This window comes from Brassica oleracea, chromosome C5 (genome assembly GCF_000695525.1).
Source record: "Brassica oleracea var. oleracea cultivar TO1000 chromosome C5, BOL, whole genome shotgun sequence".
Classification (NCBI taxonomy): domain Eukaryota; kingdom Viridiplantae; phylum Streptophyta; class Magnoliopsida; order Brassicales; family Brassicaceae; genus Brassica; species Brassica oleracea.
Genome location: NC_027752.1, coordinates 45,598,810 through 45,619,176, shown reverse-complemented (window position 1 = coordinate 45,619,176; position 20,367 = coordinate 45,598,810). Strand labels below are relative to the sequence as shown.

The following is a 20,367-nucleotide window of genomic DNA, read 5'->3' as shown; positions in this document are numbered from 1 at the left end:
TTTGACTCCAAGTTTTGAGTCACACTTGGCAATTCTCCCTTAATTAATCTATGATAAATGCAGGATGCGAATGAGAATCTCAAAAAAAAAATGGTGCTCATGGTCCATTGAACTAAATAAATCCAAATTAAGTGGAACTCTAATGTGACCTTAACAAATGTAAGACTAAAAGCATGATTAATGGAAGTTTTTTAGGGTGGAGTTTTTAACGAAATATAAAAACCGTCTCTCAACTTTTTAACTAAATATTTTCTTATTTAAAATCCGATTCTTAGTTTTTTTAATTAAAAATCAAAAGACGATTTCTTATATTCCGCTAAGAAACCTCCGTTAACCATGCAATAACGAGTGGTGGTAGGTTCAGTCTCGCTGAATCCAAATTTGAGTATAATACGACGACTTTTGAAAAATAAAAGATTTATTATACACGTTTTTGGGCCTCTTTAGTCAATGGGCCTATAGTAATTACAGTCTCTCTCTCTCTCACTCTCTTTTCAGTAAGAAAGACAAAAGAAGAAAAAATCTAAACAAACAGTGTACTCCGCCGTGAATCGGATTCTCTGACTCTGTGAATGGATCGGATCCATTTACTTTTAGTAATATTTTTTTTATTTATAATTTTCTTTTTTCATAGAAAGTTCGCTATCCTCCTCTCTGCATGCAATTCAATCTGTGTGATTAGGCGGCTCAATTCGAGAAGCTTCCGCTTCAATTACTGAACTCTCCCAACCATCCACTGAGGTTCTTCTTTTCTTCCTTCTCCTCTTCGTTTCTGCAAGCTCTTATTCGTCTTTCTCAATGTGATCTCTTACGGAATCTACGATTACTTTAGGTCTATCTCTGTATTACTTTCGCGATTCGGCGATTTTTTTTTTTTTTTGGCTTAGTTTAGGCTCCAAACTCCAAAAAATTAGGAAAGTATTCTCCTCGTTGAACTGATGATTCTGCTTTCGCTGTTTTCTGATCCGCTTCGCATCGAATCGATTGAGATTTGTTTCCGATAACAAAGAGATTAATTACCTTTTCGCATAAGTTGAATTTTTGAATTTCACATATTTAATGATTTTTTATTTGTTTTTTGTGCGTGTATAAAGTTTGGAGTGTTTGGTGTGTAGAGTGATCTGGATATGCTGCCTTTGATCCTCACCGACGAGAGGGTACGCAAAGCTTGCGAGACAACAAGAGAACTCAAAATCCCCGATGAGAAGACACTCTCGGTGCTTAAGAAGCTACTCCAAGAGAACGGTGAGAACTGGACTCTCATCAAACTTGATAACTACACCGCATTGATCGACGCTATCTACTCTCTCGACGAAGAAGAAGAAGAAGAAGAAGAAGAAGAGGATAAGAAAAAAAAGGAAACTTCATCAAACAGCACTAGAGGGAAGCATGTCTTTGACTCTCCTCCTAGTGGTGCTCTGAAGAAGCAAAGAGAAAGTTCATCTAACAGAGGGAAGAATGTTGTTGTGGGCACTGAGTGCTCTCCTGCTACTCTGAAAAGAAAATATGAGACCCGTTCTGCAACCTCAGGCTCATCCTCCGAGGAAGCTCAGAAGCAGCAACAGACCAGCAATGGTGTTGTTCGCAAGAAGAAGTATAAAACCATTATTCGTGACATCACGAAAGGTTCGGAGAGCGTTGAGATATCTCTGGTTGATGAGGTTGGGACTGAGCAGGTCCCCAAGTTTACTTACATCCCTCACAACATCGTGTACCAAAGTGCTTACTTGCATGTCTCTCTGGCTCGGATTTCTGATGATGATTGTTGCGCGAGCTGTAAGGGGGACTGTCTTTCGGCTGATTTTCCGTGTGCGTGTGCTCGTGAAACCAGCGGAGAGTATGCGTATAGTAAAGAAGGGTTGTTAAAGGAGGAGTTTTTGGATACTTGTCTTAAGATGAAAAAGGCGCCTGATAGCTTCAGTAAGTTTTACTGCCAAGACTGCCCTTTGGAGAGAGGTGATGGAAAGTGTGAAGGGCATTTGATCAGGAAGTTTATTAAGGAGTGCTGGAGGAAGTGTGGGTGTGATATGATGTGTGGGAATCGAGTGGTGCAGAGAGGGATAAGGTGCCAACTGCAGGTAACATGCTACTTTAGTTCCTTTATGCCGACCATTGCTTCATGTCTTGATGTTTGACTAGCAAAAGCAAGATATATGTTGCAGGTTTACTTTACTCAAGAAGGGAAAGGATGGGGTATTAGAACACTGCAAGACTTGCCGAAAGGAACATTTGTCTGTGAATACATTGGTGAAATATTGACCAATACGGAGTTGTACGAGCGGAATATAAGGTCTACTAGTGAACGGCATACATATCCTGTAACTCTGGATGCAGACTGGGGTTCTGAAAAGGATTTGAAAGATGAAGAAGCTCTCTGTCTGGATGCCACAATCTGTGGGAATGTCGCTAGGTTTGTCAATCACAGGTAGTACCAATCAACTCTCCTCGTGCTATTTTTTTTAATTCGTGCTTCCCTTGAAAGTTTATTGTTCTTCTGAACTTTATTGTTGATGCAGATGTGAGGATGCAAACTTGATTGATATTCCGGTACAAATAGAGACTCCTGACAGACATTATTACCATGTAAGTATATGATTTCCCCACTCTAACATGATCAAGGCACTGATTGTTAAAGTAAGTTTTCAGCGAGCTTAAGGATTTTGGGTTTGGTCATGTGCAGATTGCCTTTTTTACCATTCGAGACGTGAAGGCCATGGATGAACTGACATGGGTAAGCACGCAACTGTGGATATGTCACTGAAGCTAAACAACTAGACATGATATTGATTTTGGCATTTTGCCATTTTATATATATATATATATATATATATATATCTGCTTTGTTTGTATATGACTCCACGAACGAGATGGACCAAACACGTCTTCTACTATTCCTGGAATGTTATTCAGTCTTGAGTTATACACATACTCCGTTCAAATAACCCGTGTTTTTAATTTGCAGGATTACTTGATAGATTTCCATGATGAAAGCCATCCCGTGAAGGCATTTAGATGTTGCTGCGGAAGCGAATTATGCAGAGACAAAAAGCCAAAAGGTCAGTAATCTTCACACATTGCCTTCGTTATTCAAATCTTTATGACAGAGCATTGGCTTGCATCCTTAGTAATGCACACATATTCTAAGTTAGAACTTGTTTTGTTCGGTAAGAGTTCCGAACATTTCGTAAAATACATTGGTTCAGAGAAAAATGAGTTTTCTTGGCTAATTATGCGTTATGGTGGGACATATGGTCAGGATCTGGAGGCAAGTCAGGAGAAAGAAGAAAGGCTGTTCCTGCTAAAAAACAAGCAGGTGAGAAAATTGTCCTAGTCTTGAGAGAAGATAGGCATCAGTTGTCGCTTATCAAATAGTTTGTCCTCTCTAAAGCTTTTTAGTGAATGATTTAGTCGTCGAGTGTTTACTAACACGGAGAAATATTGTAACGCAGGTTCCAAAGCGATGGCATTAAAACGAAAATGAGGCTCGAACATCAGAGTAAAACATAATAACACACATACACTTTGATCCATCCTGAGCTGCTTGCTTAATTTCAAGAGGAAGTCTTATGTTCGCCACATCTTCACTTAGAAATATCCCCTTTCTTTAGGTAGAATTATCTGAACTGAGCAGATTCTTCACAGTAAGCTGACAATAGGTTTAGACCCGAATAAGAGTTTTGTTGGGTAACCAAAGAAACTCATTGTTAATGGTTTGTTCTAGAGATTTCATTAATGGCAAATATAAGGTCTTCTTATAAGAAATAAATTGGTTATGGGTTTTTCTTTTTAAAGGGTTCTAGAGTGTAAATAAGCACGTGATGGAAAAATTCGAAGAAGTAAATTTTAGTACATGATGATGGTTCGAGATTAGAGTGTGAAGATAATTGAGAAAAAGTCAGTATTGCATTATAGGCCTCACTGGTATGCTTTTCGGGCCCATAATAGATTATAATCTGTATTACACTATTGGGCTTATGGGTAAGCTTCTCTGGGCCCATAATCACTATCCAGGTCAGCATGAAATAGTTGTAGTAAGCCCTAGCATAACAACTTATATACCCGCCTCCTCACTGCCGTCGAGGTCTTCCCAACGAAGAGCTGCAACCATGTCGAAGCGAGGTAACAATCTCTTCCTTATGTCAAGACTTCTTATTCATTGTGCTACCTTGTCCTCTCATAATGAAAGATCTAGTGATTAGCACCTTTAATTCTATACATTTGTGAGATTCATGATTGATTGTCTTTTATAAAGCTGAATCTGCGTTACCATCAATGTGTACCACGGTGATTGTGATTAGCTTCAAGGATTACGTATGTCATGAATCATATGTTTAGATGTTGCTCATCTGTGATCTTTTCTTTCAAATGTTGATAGGAAGAGGAGGAACCTCTGGAAACAAGTTCAGGATGTCACTGGGTCTTCCAGTGGCAGCCACCGTGAACTGTGCTGACAACACCGGAGCCAAGAACCTCTACATCATCTCCGTCAAAGGTATCAAGGGTCGTCTCAACCGTCTGCCGTCCGCATGTGTTGGCGACATGGTCATGGCTACCGTGAAGAAGGGTAAACCGGATCTACGTAAGAAGGTGCTGCCAGCTGTCATCGTTAGGCAGAGGAAGCCTTGGCGCCGAAAGGACGGTGTCTTCATGTACTTCGAGGGTAATCATTTTTATATCATGTCTTCATCTATTATTGTTGAATGTCTAATCAAAGTTGGTCCGTTGATTGCAGACAATGCTGGTGTCATTGTCAATCCCAAGGGTGAAATGAAAGGTAAGAGGTTCATGTTTATTTGATTTGAATTTAATCGTGGTGGCTCATGAATATCTATGCATCTGTTTGTGTGTAATGTGTATAGGATCTGCTATCACTGGACCAATCGGGAAGGAGTGTGCCGACCTGTGGCCAAGGATCGCTAGTGCTGCTAACGCCATCGTTTAAGAATATCTCTCTTTCTCTCTCTCTTTCGTGTTTGTTGAACGTTTTACCAAACCTCTGTTGAGGATGTTTTGTTTTTGTCTTAGACTTGTGTTTTGCCTTAATCTTGCTTGGTTCTAGTTATTTACTTATGTTATGGTTTTGTTCGACATTTAATTCTGCCAGTGAGATTTTAATTTCTGTGTCAAATCAAACAAGAGATGTGTGGACCGGTTCTTCCTCTGGTTTGGTTCGGTTAATCTGAATATAAGTTCTTCCTCTGGTTTAGTTCGCGCTTTGATTCTCTACAGGTCTAGTTTTCGGCCCAAAATAAATTTGTAAATTGTAATGCTCGAGATGAAATGAGGCTGACCAGCCCAATGCGATGCGGAATAATAAATTATTATTACCTTATGTGTAATTATTTTCTTTAGTTGAACCTGTGAAATGAGCATAACTATATGCTTTAGTCTCGTGTACCAACAGGATTGGGTATTGGTCGGACAAAATAATTTTCTTCTATCACTTTCAATGGATAATATAGATAGTTTTTTTCTGATGTTAATAGAAAATCAATTAAAATCAAACAAATTTAAAACTGCTACTAGGTTAGGTCAAACATTATGAAAATGTCTAAAAATGAATATTGGGTAGTGCCTTGACGTTATAAAGCACCGAGCAACACTCGACCTATCAAAATAGAAGCAAACATCAGGTGGACCCCACATACGCTTCATTTTATATAACACGGCCTTTCGTTTATCGACTCTGCTCTACGTGAATGAATCTCCTTTTATAGTCTTCTCAAATAATTCAGGAAGAGAAAAATAGTTTTGTTTTGTTTGGGAGAAGACAAATACTTAAAAGGACAAAAAAAATTTGGTTTAGTTCAATCATTCATGGATTAAAAGCCCTTTTGGTATTGGATTCTGTGTTGCTTGGTCGAGTAAGAAGATTCTGTCTTTTTCTTTCCTTTTTTGGTTGTGAGGAGATTCCATAATCCATTTACTCACTGTCGGCATTCTTAGACAATCGGTGAGTTATGTTTATGTATCTCCTCAGAGAGTTTAGCTGATTGTTTTTTTGTTCTTTAAGATTTGTGGAGGGAAGAGAAATGAACACTAACTAATTGTCCGTTTGATCTGTTATTGATTTTTTTTTTTTAGCTCAGCTTAAAGTCATTAAATTTGCTGATTATGTTCGTTTATTGTCTCTTGTTGATGTGGTATTGGTTCACTAATGTTCTGTTTATTCAAAAAATTTTCAAGCAAAAGGTCTGATTTTTTTTTTTCATGGAGGATAAGAAAGTATAACTCAAGATTTTGATTCAGCTTAAAGTGCTGTTTCTCTTCAATTGGTTGGCTCTATGTTCTGTTTATTTTTTTTCTCTTGAAAATTTTAAAGCAAAAGGTATGATTTTTTTTCATGGACGATAAGAAAGTTCAATCTTATGATTGTGACTTTGTTATGATCCAAGAATCGTTTCTATTCACTGGTCAAAGCTATTTCATTTTAGATTTAGTTCTCTGTAAGATTCTAATTTCTTGACGTGTCAATTTTGATAAGGGGTTGATTGATTGAATGATAAAATGTGTTCATAGTGACTCTAATCCTTTGATTGTCTCTGTGGTTTACCAAAAGCCATTTTGCCTTTTTCCTTTCTTTCTTTTCCCAAATGGGACGTTTCCCAGTTGCTTGCATTTGATTCCAATATCTTATTTTGTGGTCCACTATTTTGATTTTGATGCATCTGTCATGTCCATGATAGCTTCCTGGCTGAAACAAGTTTTGTTTTGGGTAAGAATATTAGCATTTTCTTCCTGTTCCCTTTTAATCTTTCCTCTTGTGTTAATATTTGTTAAAAGCTTTAGATTTTTCTTTATGATCCAAGGCAAAACCAAAAGTGAAGAATATTCTTTGAGAATGTTTTTTTTTTTTGAAAGGAAGAAAAGACTAAAGGATTTCAATTATGGCAAGGGAATTTTATTCAACAGTTCATGTTCTTTAGATTCATTTTCTGTGTATATAAGTTACTGATAGTGAGTCTCATTTCATTTGCTAAAGCCAATACACTTCTCTGTTAAATATTTGTAGCTAATCTTTCATTTCTATGACACTTACTGGCGATTTTGGGTTTCCAACAGCCATGTCTTCCTTTTTCCCACTTCTTCCTACAACACTAGATGAGAGATACCATCACCATAAGTTTCCTAACTCTTTGTGGGTTTCATCATCAGGACAGGAACCGATGAACAACCCTGTACCTTGTCAAGTGTTTCCTCTAGCTTCCGGTGGCACTTCTTCTGGATACTGCAATGGCACGTACGTTTCATCACATGAAAGAAGCTCCTCACAGACCAGACAATCCGTGGAAACACAACCCTTGCCGGTGACTAATCAACCTCAAGGGCAGAGAGATATGAGCTGGCCTGAAGACCAGCTCCAAGGGTTCTTTGACTTTCCTCCACAAGCAGAGAGCAGCAGAGCGAAAAGCGAATGGCCAGACTGGGCCAATCAGATGATCTCTGTCGATGATGGTCTGGAACCTAACTGGTCGGAGCTTCTAGGTGATCCTAATGTCCTCAACCAAGATTCAAAGGTTTGTTTTATGCAGCTAAATCTCTCTATATCTATTTATTGGCCTCAAGATTCTTATTAAGAGAAGCTCTCTTGATGTGTTGCAGATACCAACACCGTCTTGTGATATAGCTAGGCAAGAGATAGTAGTCAGTACTCAGCATCAGGTGGATCCTTCGAGTGCCAAAAGCCCACAAGCTAGTTCAATGACATCTAAGCAACGAATGCGTTGGACACCTGAACTCCATGAAGCATTTGTTGATGCTATCAATCAGCTCGGTGGTAGTGAACGTGCGTGAGCCGCCTTTTCTTTTCTCTCTCTCTTCTCATGGATGCAAATTTTAGCTTAAAGACTTACTATTGCTTATAACTGCAAAACCATAGGAGCCACACCTAAGGCTGTATTGAAGCTCATCAATAGCCCAGGGCTGACCATATACCATGTCAAAAGCCATTTGCAGGTTATTATTTGTTCTTATTATCTCATTATTTTTTGATTTATATGCATTAGCTTTTCCCATTTGTAATCTGAACCGTCTTTGTATTGTTTGACTTCTCTCCAGAAATACAGAACGGCTAGGTATAAACCGGAGATTTCAGTAGATACAGGTACTCTTACAAGCTTTGATGCAATCTAAGAGATCTTGTGTGTGAGGAAACAAGTCTTCATACTAAATTTGCTTTCCTTGTTTGAACAGAAAAACCTCCACTGAAGACTTTGAAGACCATTGAAGATATCAAGTCTCTTGACTTGAAGACGTAAGCTATAAACTTCAGTTCTTCCTTCAGAACAGACTATGTAAGCACAAGGAAGTTTTGTACTTATAATACTGACGATTTTGTTCTTTGTCTTCTTCTTCTTCTTCTTCAGGAGCATTGAAATCACTGAAGCTCTACGGTTACAAATGGAAGTTCAGAAAAAACTCCATGAGCAACTTGAGGTATGATTCCAACTTCGTCAAAAGAAGCTTACATGAAACAAAAACTGTGTTCTTTCCTCTCCGTTTTTTTTTGTCTGATGATGTTGGTCTTAATACAATGCCAGGTCCAAAGAACGTTACAGTTACAAATTGAGGAACAAGGTCGGTATCTCCAGATGATGATTGAGAAACAACAACAGAAGATGCAAGAGAAGAAAATAGGCTCTTCTTCTGGCACATCAACAATGCCAGAAGCTGACACTTCTTCAGCTCCATCACCAGACCTTTCACAAGTGTCAATAACTGAGAGACTGCAGAGTGGTTCTGGCACATTGGATCAGAGCGGGTCTCCCTCTTTGGCTACTAAGAAACGAGTTAGAGAAGATTAAAGACATATCCTGACTTTCAGAAGTTGGAAGTGATGACACTGACCTAGTGACTTGTGTTTAAAGTTTTTTTTTTTGTATAGAAGACATGCTTCTCTTGGAACTAAAGTTAGGTTTTGTAATTGTATTTACAAAACGTGTTCATTGCTCTTCCTCTTGTTGCTTAATGTGAAACTCACACCAAGGAATGGGCATATTTATCAGGAACAAAAAAAATTGAACCATACCGACTCGAGATAACCGATACCGAACCGTATTTCATGAATATTTAGACGGTTCTTATATATTTCGAAACAAAAATAAAAATCGAATAAGAATCGAACCTAAACATCCTAAAATAATGTTTATGAACCGGAATACTTGAAAGCTTGAATTATCCAAATAGTTTTTACCCAAAATTTTATTCAAACAACCCAAATTATCCAATATTTAATATGAAAACCCGAATTATTACATGTTTTCATCCGTATTATCCAAAATTACCCAAAGAATCGGAACCAAACTAAACTCAAATTTTTTTTTCCGATACTAGCTATTTTCTTAAATTTTACTATCCAAACCAAAAAAACTTATAGAATCAAATACTGAAATCAGACCAAATTTTGTAAATAATCAAACAGTTTTAAATTCTAAAACCAAGAAAACCGAAAATCAAAAACCAAAAATTGATTTTCGGTTAAATTTCCAAACCAAAAAGAAACCCAACTAATCAATTTTAAATTGGTGATGAGATGACATGGACAAATCGTTGTCTAGTTGGACTACTGTCGGCTGACGAGTCAGCTATTGTAGTGTTGCTGACGTGGCTTTACGACTTAATAATATAACTCTCTCTCGAAATACGTTTTTTTTTTTTGCTTCTGCTTCATCGATCTTTCTCCCACAAAAATTCTGCAATTCTGGAGAAAGCTAAAGGTCTCGCCTTTATCAAGTAATCAAGAAGAAGATGCTGTTTCAGGTAGGAGGTGATGGCACGCGCCCTACCTTCTTCGAGATGGCCGCAGCTCAGCAGCTTCCATCTAGCCTCCGCGCCGCTCTCACATACTCCCTCGGCGTAAAATTCAAATAGCTCTTCCTTCTTCTTAGCTTTGAGATTCTATTACATATTCATGTTCGTTGTTTTTTTTTTGTTTGTAGGTTTTTGCATTGAGAAGATCGTTTCTTCATAGAATCTTAGACTACGAGGATGAGTTCTTTGCTGCTCTGATGCTTGTTCTCGAAGGACATAGCTTACGAACCACAGGTTAGATTCTTGATCAATGTGATTGTGCTTGAAGGAGTGTGAATGTGTATAAAGTTTAGTTTTTTTTTTTAATGAGTTGTTTGTTTGCAGATGCTTCGTTTGCTGAATCATTGTATGGTTTAAAGAGGAAGTCAGTGAGATTGAGATTGAGATTAAGCAAAGGTTCTGGTTTAGAGAAACGCCAGAGGATCCTCTCTGTTGTGTTTCTGGTACTGTCTCTATCTTAAATGCAAAGTTTTTGTAATTGAGTGTGTTTTGTTAAAAGCATAAAGGTTGTGCCTTTAAGCGTAAAGGTTGTGCCTTTGTAGGTTGTGTTACCGTATTTTAAGTCCAAGTTGCATGGTATATATAACAAGGAGAGGGAAGCGAGGCTCCGGGAGAGTATATGGGGAGAAGAGGATCAAGGGTTTGATGAAGCTGACTTTTTCACAGGGGAGGAGCCAGTTGTTTCAAGAGGGGATAGTGGGGATCAGGAGCTTTCTGTTCGAGTGCAGGTAGCTACGAGGATTAAAAAGTTTGTAGCTGTGTGCTATCCTTGGATACATACTGAAGGTAATTTTGGATTTTTTATTAGCTGGTGATTGTTATAATAGTTAAGAGGAGATCTTAGTTTATCTTGTTGAGCTTCATGCCTAGAATTGGTGTTCTAAATTGAAATCACAATCCATACTATTAGTCCATTTTTGGGTGGAGTTCTGAGTACTAATGCTTGTGTTCATGTAGAGCATGTATTAGCTGATGGTTCTTTATAATAGCTAGGAGTAGTTCTTAGTTTAACTAGATGAGCTTCATTCCTAGAGTTATATCTACTGTGCTATGCTGTGCAGGATTATCATTCACTTACCAGCTCTTATATCTACTCGACGCTACTGGATTTTATTCCCTTGGAGTTCAAGTTTGTCGAGCTACAGGGCAAGAGCTGGTATCCACATTCTTCCTTATTTTTTCTTGAAATTTCTGCAAGAAGATCATTGACTAGACCTATAAAAACTTCTGTAAAGTCACATGTATAATGTCTAACATATTTTTTTGGTTTTGGTTTTGGTTTTGGTTTTTTCCTATTTTGATGCCAAGATAGATGGATACATCATCAAGAATTTCAAAAATAAGAAACCATGAGCGTGAGAGACTTCGTGGTCCTCCATGGCTAAAAGTAAGACTTTCACTTATCTTAATCTTCCTGTAATTTAAGGAATGAGATAAGCTGATTCATTCTACTGCTTACACATTAATTAATGATCTAATGTCTGACAATACTGTTATGAATATTGAATTAGACAGTGCAAGGGGCACTTCTCAGCTGTTCATATGCAGTGCTTGATTACGCCCAAACCGGTTTAATTGCAGCAGTTTTTATCTTTAAAGTAAGTGCCCATACTCTTCCCTGTTTACGAATGTTTTGGCTTCTTTGTCTCTTCAGTAGATTTTTCATCACATAGATATGCTATTTGAACATAAGTTTCTCATTCTTTGTTTTGGTTTTGTAGATGATGGAGTGGTGGTATCAATCAGCTGAAGAGAGAATGACAGCTCCCACCGTGTACCCTCCACCTCCACCTCCTCCATCCCCAAAGGTATTCATATCAATTGGTAGCATTTTCTGAAACTAATGTTCTATAGCTCACTCAGCTTTGTAACTGTCGTTTGGTTTCTCTCAAACAGGTGGCTAAAGAAGGAATCCCTCTACCTCCTGACAGGACTCTCTGCGCGTTATGCTTGCAAAAACTTGCAAACCCATCAGTTGTAACAGTCTCTGGATTTGTCTTCTCCTATTCTTGCGTATTCAAGTATGTTTCACAGGTAAGTTCTCCAAATATTTTCTCTGTATTCCCAGTAACCACTCCCTTGATATAAAAGCTTATGTCGGTATTCTGATTTAAACAGTACAAGCGATGTCCAGTGACATTGATTCCAGCAAGCGTGGATCAGATTAGGAGGTTGTTTCATGACACTTAGAGACAATCGGTTTAATGGTTTTAAGCCAAACATTGAGCGCTTTGTTCTCAATCGTTGGTTTGGAGGTGGCGCAACCAGTGTGTACACTGGAAGAGCTAAAAGACTGCCAAGTGAGGCTCCTAATTCCACAATTGGTTTATGTATATAAGCTTTCTTGTAGAGTTCATCAAGTGCATCTTGTATTGCAAGAAAGATGTGTTGCTCCTAACTGAAGCTGAATTTGATGAAGACAAAGAAAGCAGACAGATACTTTTTTGTTTCCTTCTTAGTTTCGACTTCAAAAGGAATTGTATATTTTCTACAGGATAGAATAAAATAAAACTTTTAGGAGTTCTTATACTTTTATGTGTTTATTTCTTGCTTTGTGGGGTTTTATCCAGAGGGTAGGAAAGACGAGATCATCAGTGAGCACTTAGAAGAGGCATTGACAAAGTTATCCAAGCTCAAAATATCTGCTTTAGGGAGTAGTTAACTGCATTGATAAATCTTAGATCCAAGCTAGTAGTAATTAGTAAACCATAGTAGTAGTAGTAAAGATCGTTTTGGTTGGTTTAGTAAGGGCGGTGTTGTATATGATACTAATGCTGTCACAACAACATTTTTATGTAAAGTTTAACAACCATTACTATAAAATGTTCATAACTTTCATAATGCAACAGAGTTCATCCAACAACAGATAGCAAACTGAAATCTAGTGATTTTCAAACAAGTGAAATATATCCATAAACTAGAAACTGGAAAAGAAAGCGTGTCAAATGTTGCCCCAACAAGAACACATCATCATGAAACCAGAAAACCACTTGGAATAATTAGATATAAGGGTAGTGTTGTGTAAAAAAAAAGGGGATTAGACTTATTAAGAAACTTTGATGATCTCAGTTTTGCCTACTTTCTTCTTCAGAGTTCGGGCAAGCTCAAGTACATCCACTCCCTCTCCTTCCACCATAAGCTTCCCTTGTTCTTTCTCCAACCGCACACCCTTAACTCCTGAAAACGTAATGATTCTTTTTCATTAGGCTTTTGTGTTTTTTATTTTATTTTTGTGATGTTGTATTGTTTGATTGTTTAAATTTACCGGATGCTCCTACTACAATCTTCATGGCTTTGGTCCTGTATTTTTCACTGCTCATATTCACTTTCAGCACCATGGTTTGCTGATCACATGGCCAAAAACTCATCTTAAAAAAATCAAGTGATGCATGATTTGATCAAAAAATGGGAATGAAGAAAAGAAAAAGAAATGATCTTGTTGTACCTTTGCCATATCTTGTAGCTGTGGAGAGAAACTTGAAAAGGTGCTTTTGCTTTCTGAGACAAGAAGGCTCTTGAAAGTTTTCAGAACTTTGGCCAAATAAAAAAAACAAAAAAAGAAGAAGAAAGGTTTGAGAACAAAACAAAGGAGGGTGTTCATAGATAATAAAAGATGATTGAAAGTAATGCCAATATTTAAAGAGGAGAGTTTTCATGTGCTTTTTGACACTATATGGTTAACTAATACCTCCCTCCTTAAGTTTTCCACTGATAGTAAACCATCACTATCTTACTATTCTATTTTCACATCTCATAAAAGCAATGTCTTGACCGTCCTGAGTTCCATACTTGGCCATTTTCATTGTTTCTTAACCTGAATTGGTTATTTGATGAAATCAAGGGGTTAACTACCACCACAAAACAAAAAAGTATGTAGGGGCTTGATGATATATCCACCAAACTGATGGTATATGCGTTCAGACCTGAAGATATCTGATAATTAAAATCTGTGTTTGAAAATAGTGAACCGGATAGAATAAAATAAAAACTTTTTACTATTGGAGTTCATGTTCCATGGCTTATATTGAAATCATCTGCTCCTTAACCGAAACATGTAATGATGATAAGGAATTTCAAAAGTAAGGTGACATTACAAGAGCAATAAACAAGGAGTTTTCACAAGGCCTCAATATGATGGACGAGCTTTGAGACCGATAGTTTCTCCATAAAAATTCTTAAAATCTGATGCTTATCCTTATAATTCCATAAGCTTCACATCCTCCACATGGTTCAGATAGGTGTAAATAGAATACCCCATGCCACTCCTTAACGCTCCCACTCCTTGGATTACAACTCTTGTTACAGTCTCCTTGTCGAAATTGCAGTAGTAAACCTGGAAAGGCTCACCTGAATAATCGGACGACATAAAGAATTCATTAGGACCAGTCACTCCAACAATCACTAACGACTCCTCTGGGTCAACTACATCTTTCCACATAGGGGGTAATCCGTAAACACGTTTGGACCACTCATGTCTTTCGGGGTCTTCTAGAACCCACATCTTAACAGTTTCACTATCGAAATAATAACTTTTGCCCAATGGTACTAAAGCCAATTTACCGTTGCAGTCTAGCAGCCGATGATTCAGTTTCCTTTTCGGGTGCTCAACAAAGCTGTACTTCTCAGTTCTAACATCGAAGCAAATTATCATATGAGCCTGAATGTAATAGAAAACACCACCAATGCATATATTCTGTGTACCCGCAGAAGAAGGACATGGACATGTGATGCCACATTCAGCCATTCTCCATGTCAATTTCTCATCACTTCCTCGTCCTCCTCCTAATGTAAGCACTTGATGCTCCATAGTTGTGCCTTTGTGAAGAAGCCAAATCATTCCCAATACCTTGTGTAGTTTCTCAACGGGATCATACCCGAGTAAGCTTACTATCCCAACCCTCTTCCTTGTCTTCACTTTGGGTATAGTAAGTGACTGTCCCGTGCTGGGGTTACATAACACCGACTCCTCCACCTTGAATCTCCTTCCATTTACGAACCGGTGACCACTAATACGGACACAGACAAGGCCATTGACACTTGCAGATATATCTTTGACAGGGTGATCAAAGGAGAAACTCATGTGATGGTCGGCCGCAACAGACAACATCTCATCAGGACTCTGAGGTTGAGGTGAAGAGAGGAAGAAGAGGTTATTACCTTCCCAAAAGGCGAACAGTAGCCGCGGGCGAGCCTGAGACCTTGTCAAGCGCAGATCCCTGAAATCAGAACGGCCAAGTACCAAGGCCCAGGGCTTGGATACGCAGCGAGAGATGGCAATGGACTTGAGGGATAGCCTGGAGAAGATGTCGATCGTGAGATCGATTGGGAGTGGCAGTGATGAGTCTTGTTGGTCAGTATCAACAAGGCTGCTGCTGGTTCTACGATCCTTGCGCTGCCGCCGCCGTGATTTCATGGTCCCTTGGATAGCAAGCAACTCAACTAGTGCCTAACGGATGATACAACACATAATGTTAAACCAGACACGCATGATGAAAGCAAATCCTCTAAACACAATTTTTTTGAGCTTTGCTGAACCTAAAAGGCTAAAATCAAATGTTTATAGAATCAAACAATTACAGATTCAAACTTTCAAACAATTACGGATTCAAACTTACTATCTTCTTTCGAGAGAACAGAGGCGGCGAGGGTGTACGTACGGAGTCAATGACAACGTTCAATAACCTTGTTGGAACTGGTCTTGGTTCGGTTCATCTCAGGCAGGATACGTTGACTTTGAAGAGGAAGACACGAGAGCTGGTCAAGGTTATGTTACATCATCAGACACTCTAGCTGGACAAGAAGGTTTGAAGTGGAAGAAGTATTCGAAAGGCGCTAGACGGATTAGATCAGAAAGGTGGCGGCATTACAAGAGAAAATAAACAAGAACATTACCAAAGCCTTTTCACAAGGCCTCAGTGATGGCTCAAAAAGTGAAACATCTTTGAATCCAATCGAGGCAATTCTGCAGAATGCAGTGGACAAGATCCGACAAGAAGAGTAAATAATATCCTTGATTCAGAATACTGCAACCTCTGCAGTTTTGCACTAGCCATATTAAACAAAACAAACATGGTGTGTTTTTTTTTTCATTGTAAACAAAACACAACTACATATTGTTCATACGATAATGAAACGAGAATTCCAGAGCAAAAAAAATTGTGCCATTCAAGTGGCTAACGGCATTGAAGAGGAGAGTCTGCTTAAAGATGATAAAAGTAAAGCTTTGTGTTTCTTGTGAGATAAGGAAAGTTACGACCTTAGGGAAAATAGTTCACATGTGATTATGTTGTCGAGCGAAGCAGAAGAGTTTCCAGCACCAAGGACCGGGACAAGATTGAATGTAGGTTCTTTCGAGTCGCCAACTATACCTTCAGGGCTCATCTCGTTAAGCTCTTTGAATGCAGTTTCAAAAACGTTGAATAATCTCTTTACGGACACACCTAGACTTGTAGAGAAATGTATCCTCAAGCTCTGCATCAACAAAAAGAAGAAGATATAAGCAATGCTTTGGATGAAAAAACTGACATTGTTTATGAAGAAACTCATTCTCACCGTAGTGTCATTCCAAGAGAATGAATATTCATACAAGGTTTTGTTGAGAAGATGTACACAAAATCTCGTTACTCTCTCCAGTTGTTGTTCCTCTTTAGGTTCATGAAGCTTCTTCATCACTTCGGTTGAGATGGAGAGAACGGTCACACATATTTTCCCATCAACAACTCGTTTCTGCACACAGTCTTGGTGCCATTCCTCTGGCTTATACCCCCAACAACCGTAGTCTCCTTCACACAACTGTTCTTGTCTTGTTTCATCTTCGGTCTCTGAATCTTCTTCAACGTATAAGACAGGTTTTACTTCAACAAGAGCCCTGCAGAACAACAGTTCAAAGTTTAAGATTCACATACAAGTAAATATAAGATTCTCTTCCGTAGTTAATACCTTTTAGGAAGATCGGGAACAAGAATGTAAAGGAAGATAGGATCAAGGACCCTCCGAGAAGACTTTGCCAAATCTAAGAAAGAAAGAAACTTCTCATGAAGTTGGCTCCTCTCTGATTCCTCCGTGCGTGCTGAACAGAACACCACAAAGAGAAGAGCTGATGAAGAGATTGAGCATCTAAAAGCCTCAGCTATCGCCTCACTGTTCGTCAATGCTTGATTCAGCTCAGCAACTGCGCCTTCGTTTCTAAGATTCATCGTGGGAGGGTCAAGCCCTAACTGACCAGCCATGTGAAGAACACCCTTGTGCAAAGTCGCCTGAAGAGAAAAAGTATTACAGTGAATGAGTTTGCTGATAATAAAATTTTACTCTCTCTGTTTCATTTTAATTGTCATTTAATTTTGTATATTTTCTAAACAAAACCATCATTATCTATACACATAACCATATTTTAACCAATAGAAAAATAGATTGGAATATAAAGTCATAAATTTTCACCTGACTATAAGGTCCGATGCAGCTAGGTGCCCAGGAGGAGATACTTTGCACATGGAGAATCCTTTTGCTTTGGTCATTTGCCACTAAAACCTCAACGTAAGCTTTTCCAAGACCAGCTTCTACCAAAGGAAGCTCTATTGTGCTACGTGAAGGAACACCAAAAGGGCACTTCTCATGTGTGATAAACTTCACATACGTCTCATTGGCTGCGGCAAATTCACTCATATCAGAGATGTAAAGATGAATGTACAAGACGTTCTGCCAGTTGAATCCTTGTTTCAGAAGCTGAGACTCGGTTTCTTTAAGAACAGACTCAAGATCTTCTTTCAGACCTGTAGAAAGAGTATAAAAGCAAATATCAAGTACATCTGCGAGGTGGGCAACTTGGAGATTTAGTCTGTTTTTTGGAGTTACCTGTTGATGATTCACTAGATCCTTCCAGCCAGCAGCAGATTGAGAATGTGTTTTCTTTACCGGTCTTTGATAAGTGAACTCCGTTTCTTGTATGTTCGACTACATCAACGGCTCTGTTATCTCGTTGGTGAGTAGATTCTGGTGTGTTGGGACCATCTCCTTGTACCTCAAACACCAAACCTGGCTCCTTCTCCTCAAGAGAATTAGAGTCTTTCTTTTCGAGATGGAAGGTCGTTGGATGAAGAACTCCAACAGGTGCAATAGAATCTGGAGAGTGTAGCACAACTTGAAATTCATCAAGCACGATTCTCGCATTCTAAAGAAAACGAAAAATTGTCAAAGCTACAAATAAATGTGATGAAACACAATGAACACAGCATTGCTAAGAAGGCATACAGTGAAAAGCGGGCAATCGAGAGTCAGAGTCTCATATTCTCCTCCTTCACCGCAAACATTACTTCCATATAACCTTAAGCAAAGATACATTCAGAAGCCACATAATCAATGTAACACAACTAGATAATAAAAGAGAACTGTGGCATACTCTTTTAACTTCAAAAGATATGGCTCCATGAAGGCTAAGTCTTTCCCTAAATGCTTAGAAGGATCCAACCCAATTGCCGCCACCTGTTAACATGAAAGAAAACCATAAACATATAAAGATGTTGATGTTAATAAAAGCATGAAAATATAATAGTACCTTTACTAGAATAGCTTTGATCCCATTAGCTATCTGCAAGTTAACCAAAAACGAATTAAAGAAGACAAATTCATAAGAAAAGATTTGAGATTGAGTGTAACTTCTTTGGCTTACCATTTCCTGAAGAAGTAAAGTCTGATCTTGTTTCCACAAAAACGCCAAAGAAACAAGACCTAGCCTTGAACAAATACTTTCCACACGCAGACGTTGGTAGTCTGATGCAATGGCGCCAGACGATACTGCCGTGATGGAAGGTATCTGTCTCTTCACTTCACTTAACAAAACAAACAGATCTTCCACTTCATCGTCTGGTGTCATTTGGTAGCTAAGCTTCTGATGCCTGCAAACATTAAATCCTCAGAATGATAATCCATTACAACTAAAACAAAAACAAAAAAATGGATTAGAATCTCAAGCAGAAGCTAGACCTGGAAGAACCTCTGATTCTCCTTCTGAACAATGGCACATTCATGCACTCTGCATAGCTCACAATAATCTGGTGGCCAACCTGAAGAAGAGACATTCAATCAATGAATAAAATTCAGGTTCCAAATTTCATAAAGCCTGTTTTTTTTTTTAAAAAATATATATATTATTTAACCCGAACAATTGGCAAATCAGATCCCGTTACAAACCCGATTTGAACCAAATTTCCAAAGTCAAAACTAGCTTCGCCCACCCATTAAATCCGCACATTCGGCTAGTCTGTTTCATAAAGCCTGTTTATCATGCTAATGTCAGTATCTAGTCTTAGCCTTCTGAAAATAAAAAAACTACTCAGATTTTACAAATGATGGTATCAGATTAAGAAAAATCCAATCTTTCTTATAACCATTTTTCAAATTCAATTAAAGTATCCAGCTTTACCTCACAATCATCAACATATATATATTGAAGCCATTAAAGACAAAAGAGGAAGCAGACAGACTCTTACTGTTTGATACATATAGCTGTCTAGTTCATCGACAGAATCATCAACTGGTAACAAGTTAGCCAATGCCACGATCTGTTGGAAACACAAATAAGCAAACCCAAATTGAGATTTAAAGTTCATATAGTACCAAAAAAAAAAAAAAACCAACTTCTTTGAGGTAGTTTCAGGGAAGAAGGCGTACCTCGTGACCGTACTGGATACACTTCATCATGACGTAACAGCTATCTTTTCCGCCACTGACTAAAGCCACCACCTTCATCTCTCTGTCTCTCTAGTTGGAGTCCTTGAGGTTCTTCTCTGTGTGTAGGAGAGAGAGAGAGAGAGAGAGAGAGAGAGTCAACAGACAATAGAGTTTGAGGGCGACTTTAAGAAAAGAAATGACTTTTATATTATTTAGGAATCTTGCACGACTTTTCTCCTTGTTATTCGATTGGACCCTTTTATTTTTTCATTTGTCAATTTCTATCCAAATTGAAATTCTATTTAAAGTTTTGGAATCTAGTTTACGTCTTAATCCAACTGCTAATGCATATGATGAAACTGTAACTGAACCTCCTATCAAAGACTAGGGTTTTATGCACTACAAAGCCTTGTTCAATTATTATCCAGTTACTAGTCATGGGCATATTAATGGAAATCTGAAAATCGAACTGGAATTGAATCGAAGAAACCAAGACCGAAAAATTACAAACACCCAAACAGTTTCTATTTTTTAAACCCAAAAATCGAAATCGAACCAGGACTAACCCGAGAACCAAACAAATACCTGAATATTCTAAATATAATAAAATATTAATTATTTTTATTTTATTTTTAGTATATATAATATAGTTTATAAATAAAAATATCTGAAATCCCAAATTACCTGAATTTTTTTTTTGGTTTAATTTGGGTTTTTCAGTTTTTGGGCTTTGAACCCGAACTATTAATAATTTGGTTTCATTTCAAGTTTAAAAAAAAACCCAAACTCGATACTATCCAAACATATCTGAAAAAAACAGGTGCTAAACTCCTTAACCCAAATAATCCGAACCGAACCGGAAATTGTGAGGGCCCATCACTACCAGCTACA

At 38.1% G+C, this 20,367-nt stretch overlaps 7 protein-coding genes across 18 annotated transcripts; 4 read left to right on the top strand and 3 right to left on the bottom strand.

Annotated features, from left to right (window-relative positions):
- The first annotated feature begins 533 nt into the window (after positions 1-533).
- Positions 534-3,502, top strand: LOC106295933 (histone-lysine N-methyltransferase SUVR4). 3 transcript variants are annotated; one of them, XM_013731949.1, is made up of 8 exons: positions 534-741; positions 1,095-2,071; positions 2,156-2,425; positions 2,517-2,583; positions 2,681-2,731; positions 2,963-3,056; positions 3,257-3,313; positions 3,450-3,502. In XM_013731949.1, the coding sequence occupies exons 2-8, from the start codon at positions 1,128-1,130 to the stop codon at positions 3,479-3,481; spliced, it is 1,515 nt and encodes a 504-aa protein (XP_013587403.1). In that variant the 5' UTR covers positions 534-741; positions 1,095-1,127; the 3' UTR covers positions 3,482-3,502. The 3 variants fall into 3 exon arrangements, with proteins under 3 accessions (XP_013587403.1, XP_013587402.1, XP_013587401.1); XM_013731948.1 differs by having other exon boundaries at positions 539-741; positions 1,116-2,078; positions 2,163-2,425; XM_013731947.1 differs by having other exon boundaries at positions 540-741; positions 1,095-2,078; positions 2,163-2,425.
- Positions 3,503-4,009: 507 nt separating this feature from the next.
- LOC106295934 (60S ribosomal protein L23) lies at positions 4,010-5,119 on the top strand. Its single transcript, XM_013731950.1, has 4 exons — positions 4,010-4,119; positions 4,376-4,660; positions 4,733-4,774; positions 4,860-5,119. Exons 1-4 carry the CDS (start codon positions 4,107-4,109, stop codon positions 4,940-4,942), a joined length of 423 nt encoding a protein of 140 aa, XP_013587404.1. The 5' UTR covers positions 4,010-4,106; the 3' UTR covers positions 4,943-5,119.
- Positions 5,120-5,686: 567 nt separating this feature from the next.
- Positions 5,687-8,943, top strand: LOC106296195 (protein PHR1-LIKE 1). Of its 7 annotated transcripts, XM_013732273.1 has the most exons (9): positions 5,688-5,953; positions 6,687-6,715; positions 7,156-7,517; positions 7,603-7,786; positions 7,880-7,956; positions 8,059-8,104; positions 8,194-8,254; positions 8,367-8,436; positions 8,541-8,943. In XM_013732273.1, the coding sequence occupies exons 3-9, from the start codon at positions 7,167-7,169 to the stop codon at positions 8,802-8,804; spliced, it is 1,053 nt and encodes a 350-aa protein (XP_013587727.1). In that variant the 5' UTR covers positions 5,688-5,953; positions 6,687-6,715; positions 7,156-7,166; the 3' UTR covers positions 8,805-8,943. The 7 variants fall into 7 exon arrangements, with proteins under 7 accessions (XP_013587730.1, XP_013587727.1, XP_013587728.1 ...); XM_013732276.1 differs by lacking the exon at positions 6,687-6,715 and having other exon boundaries at positions 5,687-5,864; XM_013732274.1 differs by lacking the exon at positions 6,687-6,715 and having other exon boundaries at positions 7,161-7,517.
- A 726-nt stretch (positions 8,944-9,669) lies between these two features.
- LOC106293462 (peroxisome biogenesis protein 12) lies at positions 9,670-12,316 on the top strand. 2 transcript variants are annotated; one of them, XR_001260481.1, is made up of 10 exons: positions 9,670-9,855; positions 9,939-10,044; positions 10,135-10,253; positions 10,353-10,596; positions 10,872-10,966; positions 11,123-11,197; positions 11,322-11,408; positions 11,532-11,634; positions 11,707-11,844; positions 11,929-12,031. XR_001260481.1 is itself a non-coding variant. In XM_013729136.1 (10 exons), the coding sequence occupies exons 1-10, from the start codon at positions 9,748-9,750 to the stop codon at positions 11,998-12,000; spliced, it is 1,131 nt and encodes a 376-aa protein (XP_013584590.1). In that variant the 5' UTR covers positions 9,670-9,747; the 3' UTR covers positions 12,001-12,316. The 2 variants fall into 2 exon arrangements, 1 of the variants encoding a protein (XP_013584590.1); XM_013729136.1 differs by having other exon boundaries at positions 11,532-11,618; positions 11,929-12,316.
- A 311-nt stretch (positions 12,317-12,627) lies between these two features.
- On the bottom strand, positions 12,628-13,418 carry LOC106294172. The gene is made up of 3 exons (XM_013729765.1): positions 13,256-13,418; positions 13,076-13,154; positions 12,628-12,987 (listed from the first exon to the last, which is right to left on the bottom strand). Exons 1-3 carry the CDS (start codon positions 13,409-13,411, stop codon positions 12,857-12,859), a joined length of 366 nt encoding a protein of 121 aa, XP_013585219.1. The 5' UTR covers positions 13,412-13,418; the 3' UTR covers positions 12,628-12,856.
- A 398-nt stretch (positions 13,419-13,816) lies between these two features.
- On the bottom strand, positions 13,817-15,749 carry LOC106343264 (F-box protein DOR-like). Of its 2 annotated transcripts, XM_013782432.1 has the most exons (3): positions 15,426-15,653; positions 14,371-15,256; positions 13,817-14,157 (listed from the first exon to the last, which is right to left on the bottom strand). In XM_013782432.1, the coding sequence occupies exons 2-3, from the start codon at positions 15,221-15,223 to the stop codon at positions 14,006-14,008; spliced, it is 1,005 nt and encodes a 334-aa protein (XP_013637886.1). In that variant the 5' UTR covers positions 15,224-15,256; positions 15,426-15,653; the 3' UTR covers positions 13,817-14,005. The 2 variants fall into 2 exon arrangements, with proteins under 2 accessions (XP_013637886.1, XP_013637884.1); XM_013782430.1 differs by having other exon boundaries at positions 13,817-15,256; positions 15,426-15,749.
- On the bottom strand, positions 15,739-19,623 carry LOC106343263 (diphthine--ammonia ligase). Of its 2 annotated transcripts, XM_013782429.1 has the most exons (13): positions 19,477-19,610; positions 19,296-19,367; positions 18,997-19,080; positions 18,790-18,869; positions 18,476-18,701; positions 18,362-18,394; positions 18,206-18,288; positions 18,058-18,130; positions 17,662-17,977; positions 17,248-17,579; positions 16,750-17,066; positions 16,363-16,678; positions 15,739-16,281 (listed from the first exon to the last, which is right to left on the bottom strand). In XM_013782429.1, exons 4-13 carry the CDS (start codon positions 18,831-18,833, stop codon positions 16,060-16,062), a joined length of 1,962 nt encoding a protein of 653 aa, XP_013637883.1. In that variant the 5' UTR covers positions 18,834-18,869; positions 18,997-19,080; positions 19,296-19,367; positions 19,477-19,610; the 3' UTR covers positions 15,739-16,059. The 2 variants fall into 2 exon arrangements, with proteins under 2 accessions (XP_013637883.1, XP_013637882.1); XM_013782428.1 differs by lacking the exon at positions 18,997-19,080 and having other exon boundaries at positions 19,477-19,623.
- Positions 19,624-20,367: the final 744 nt, after the last annotated feature.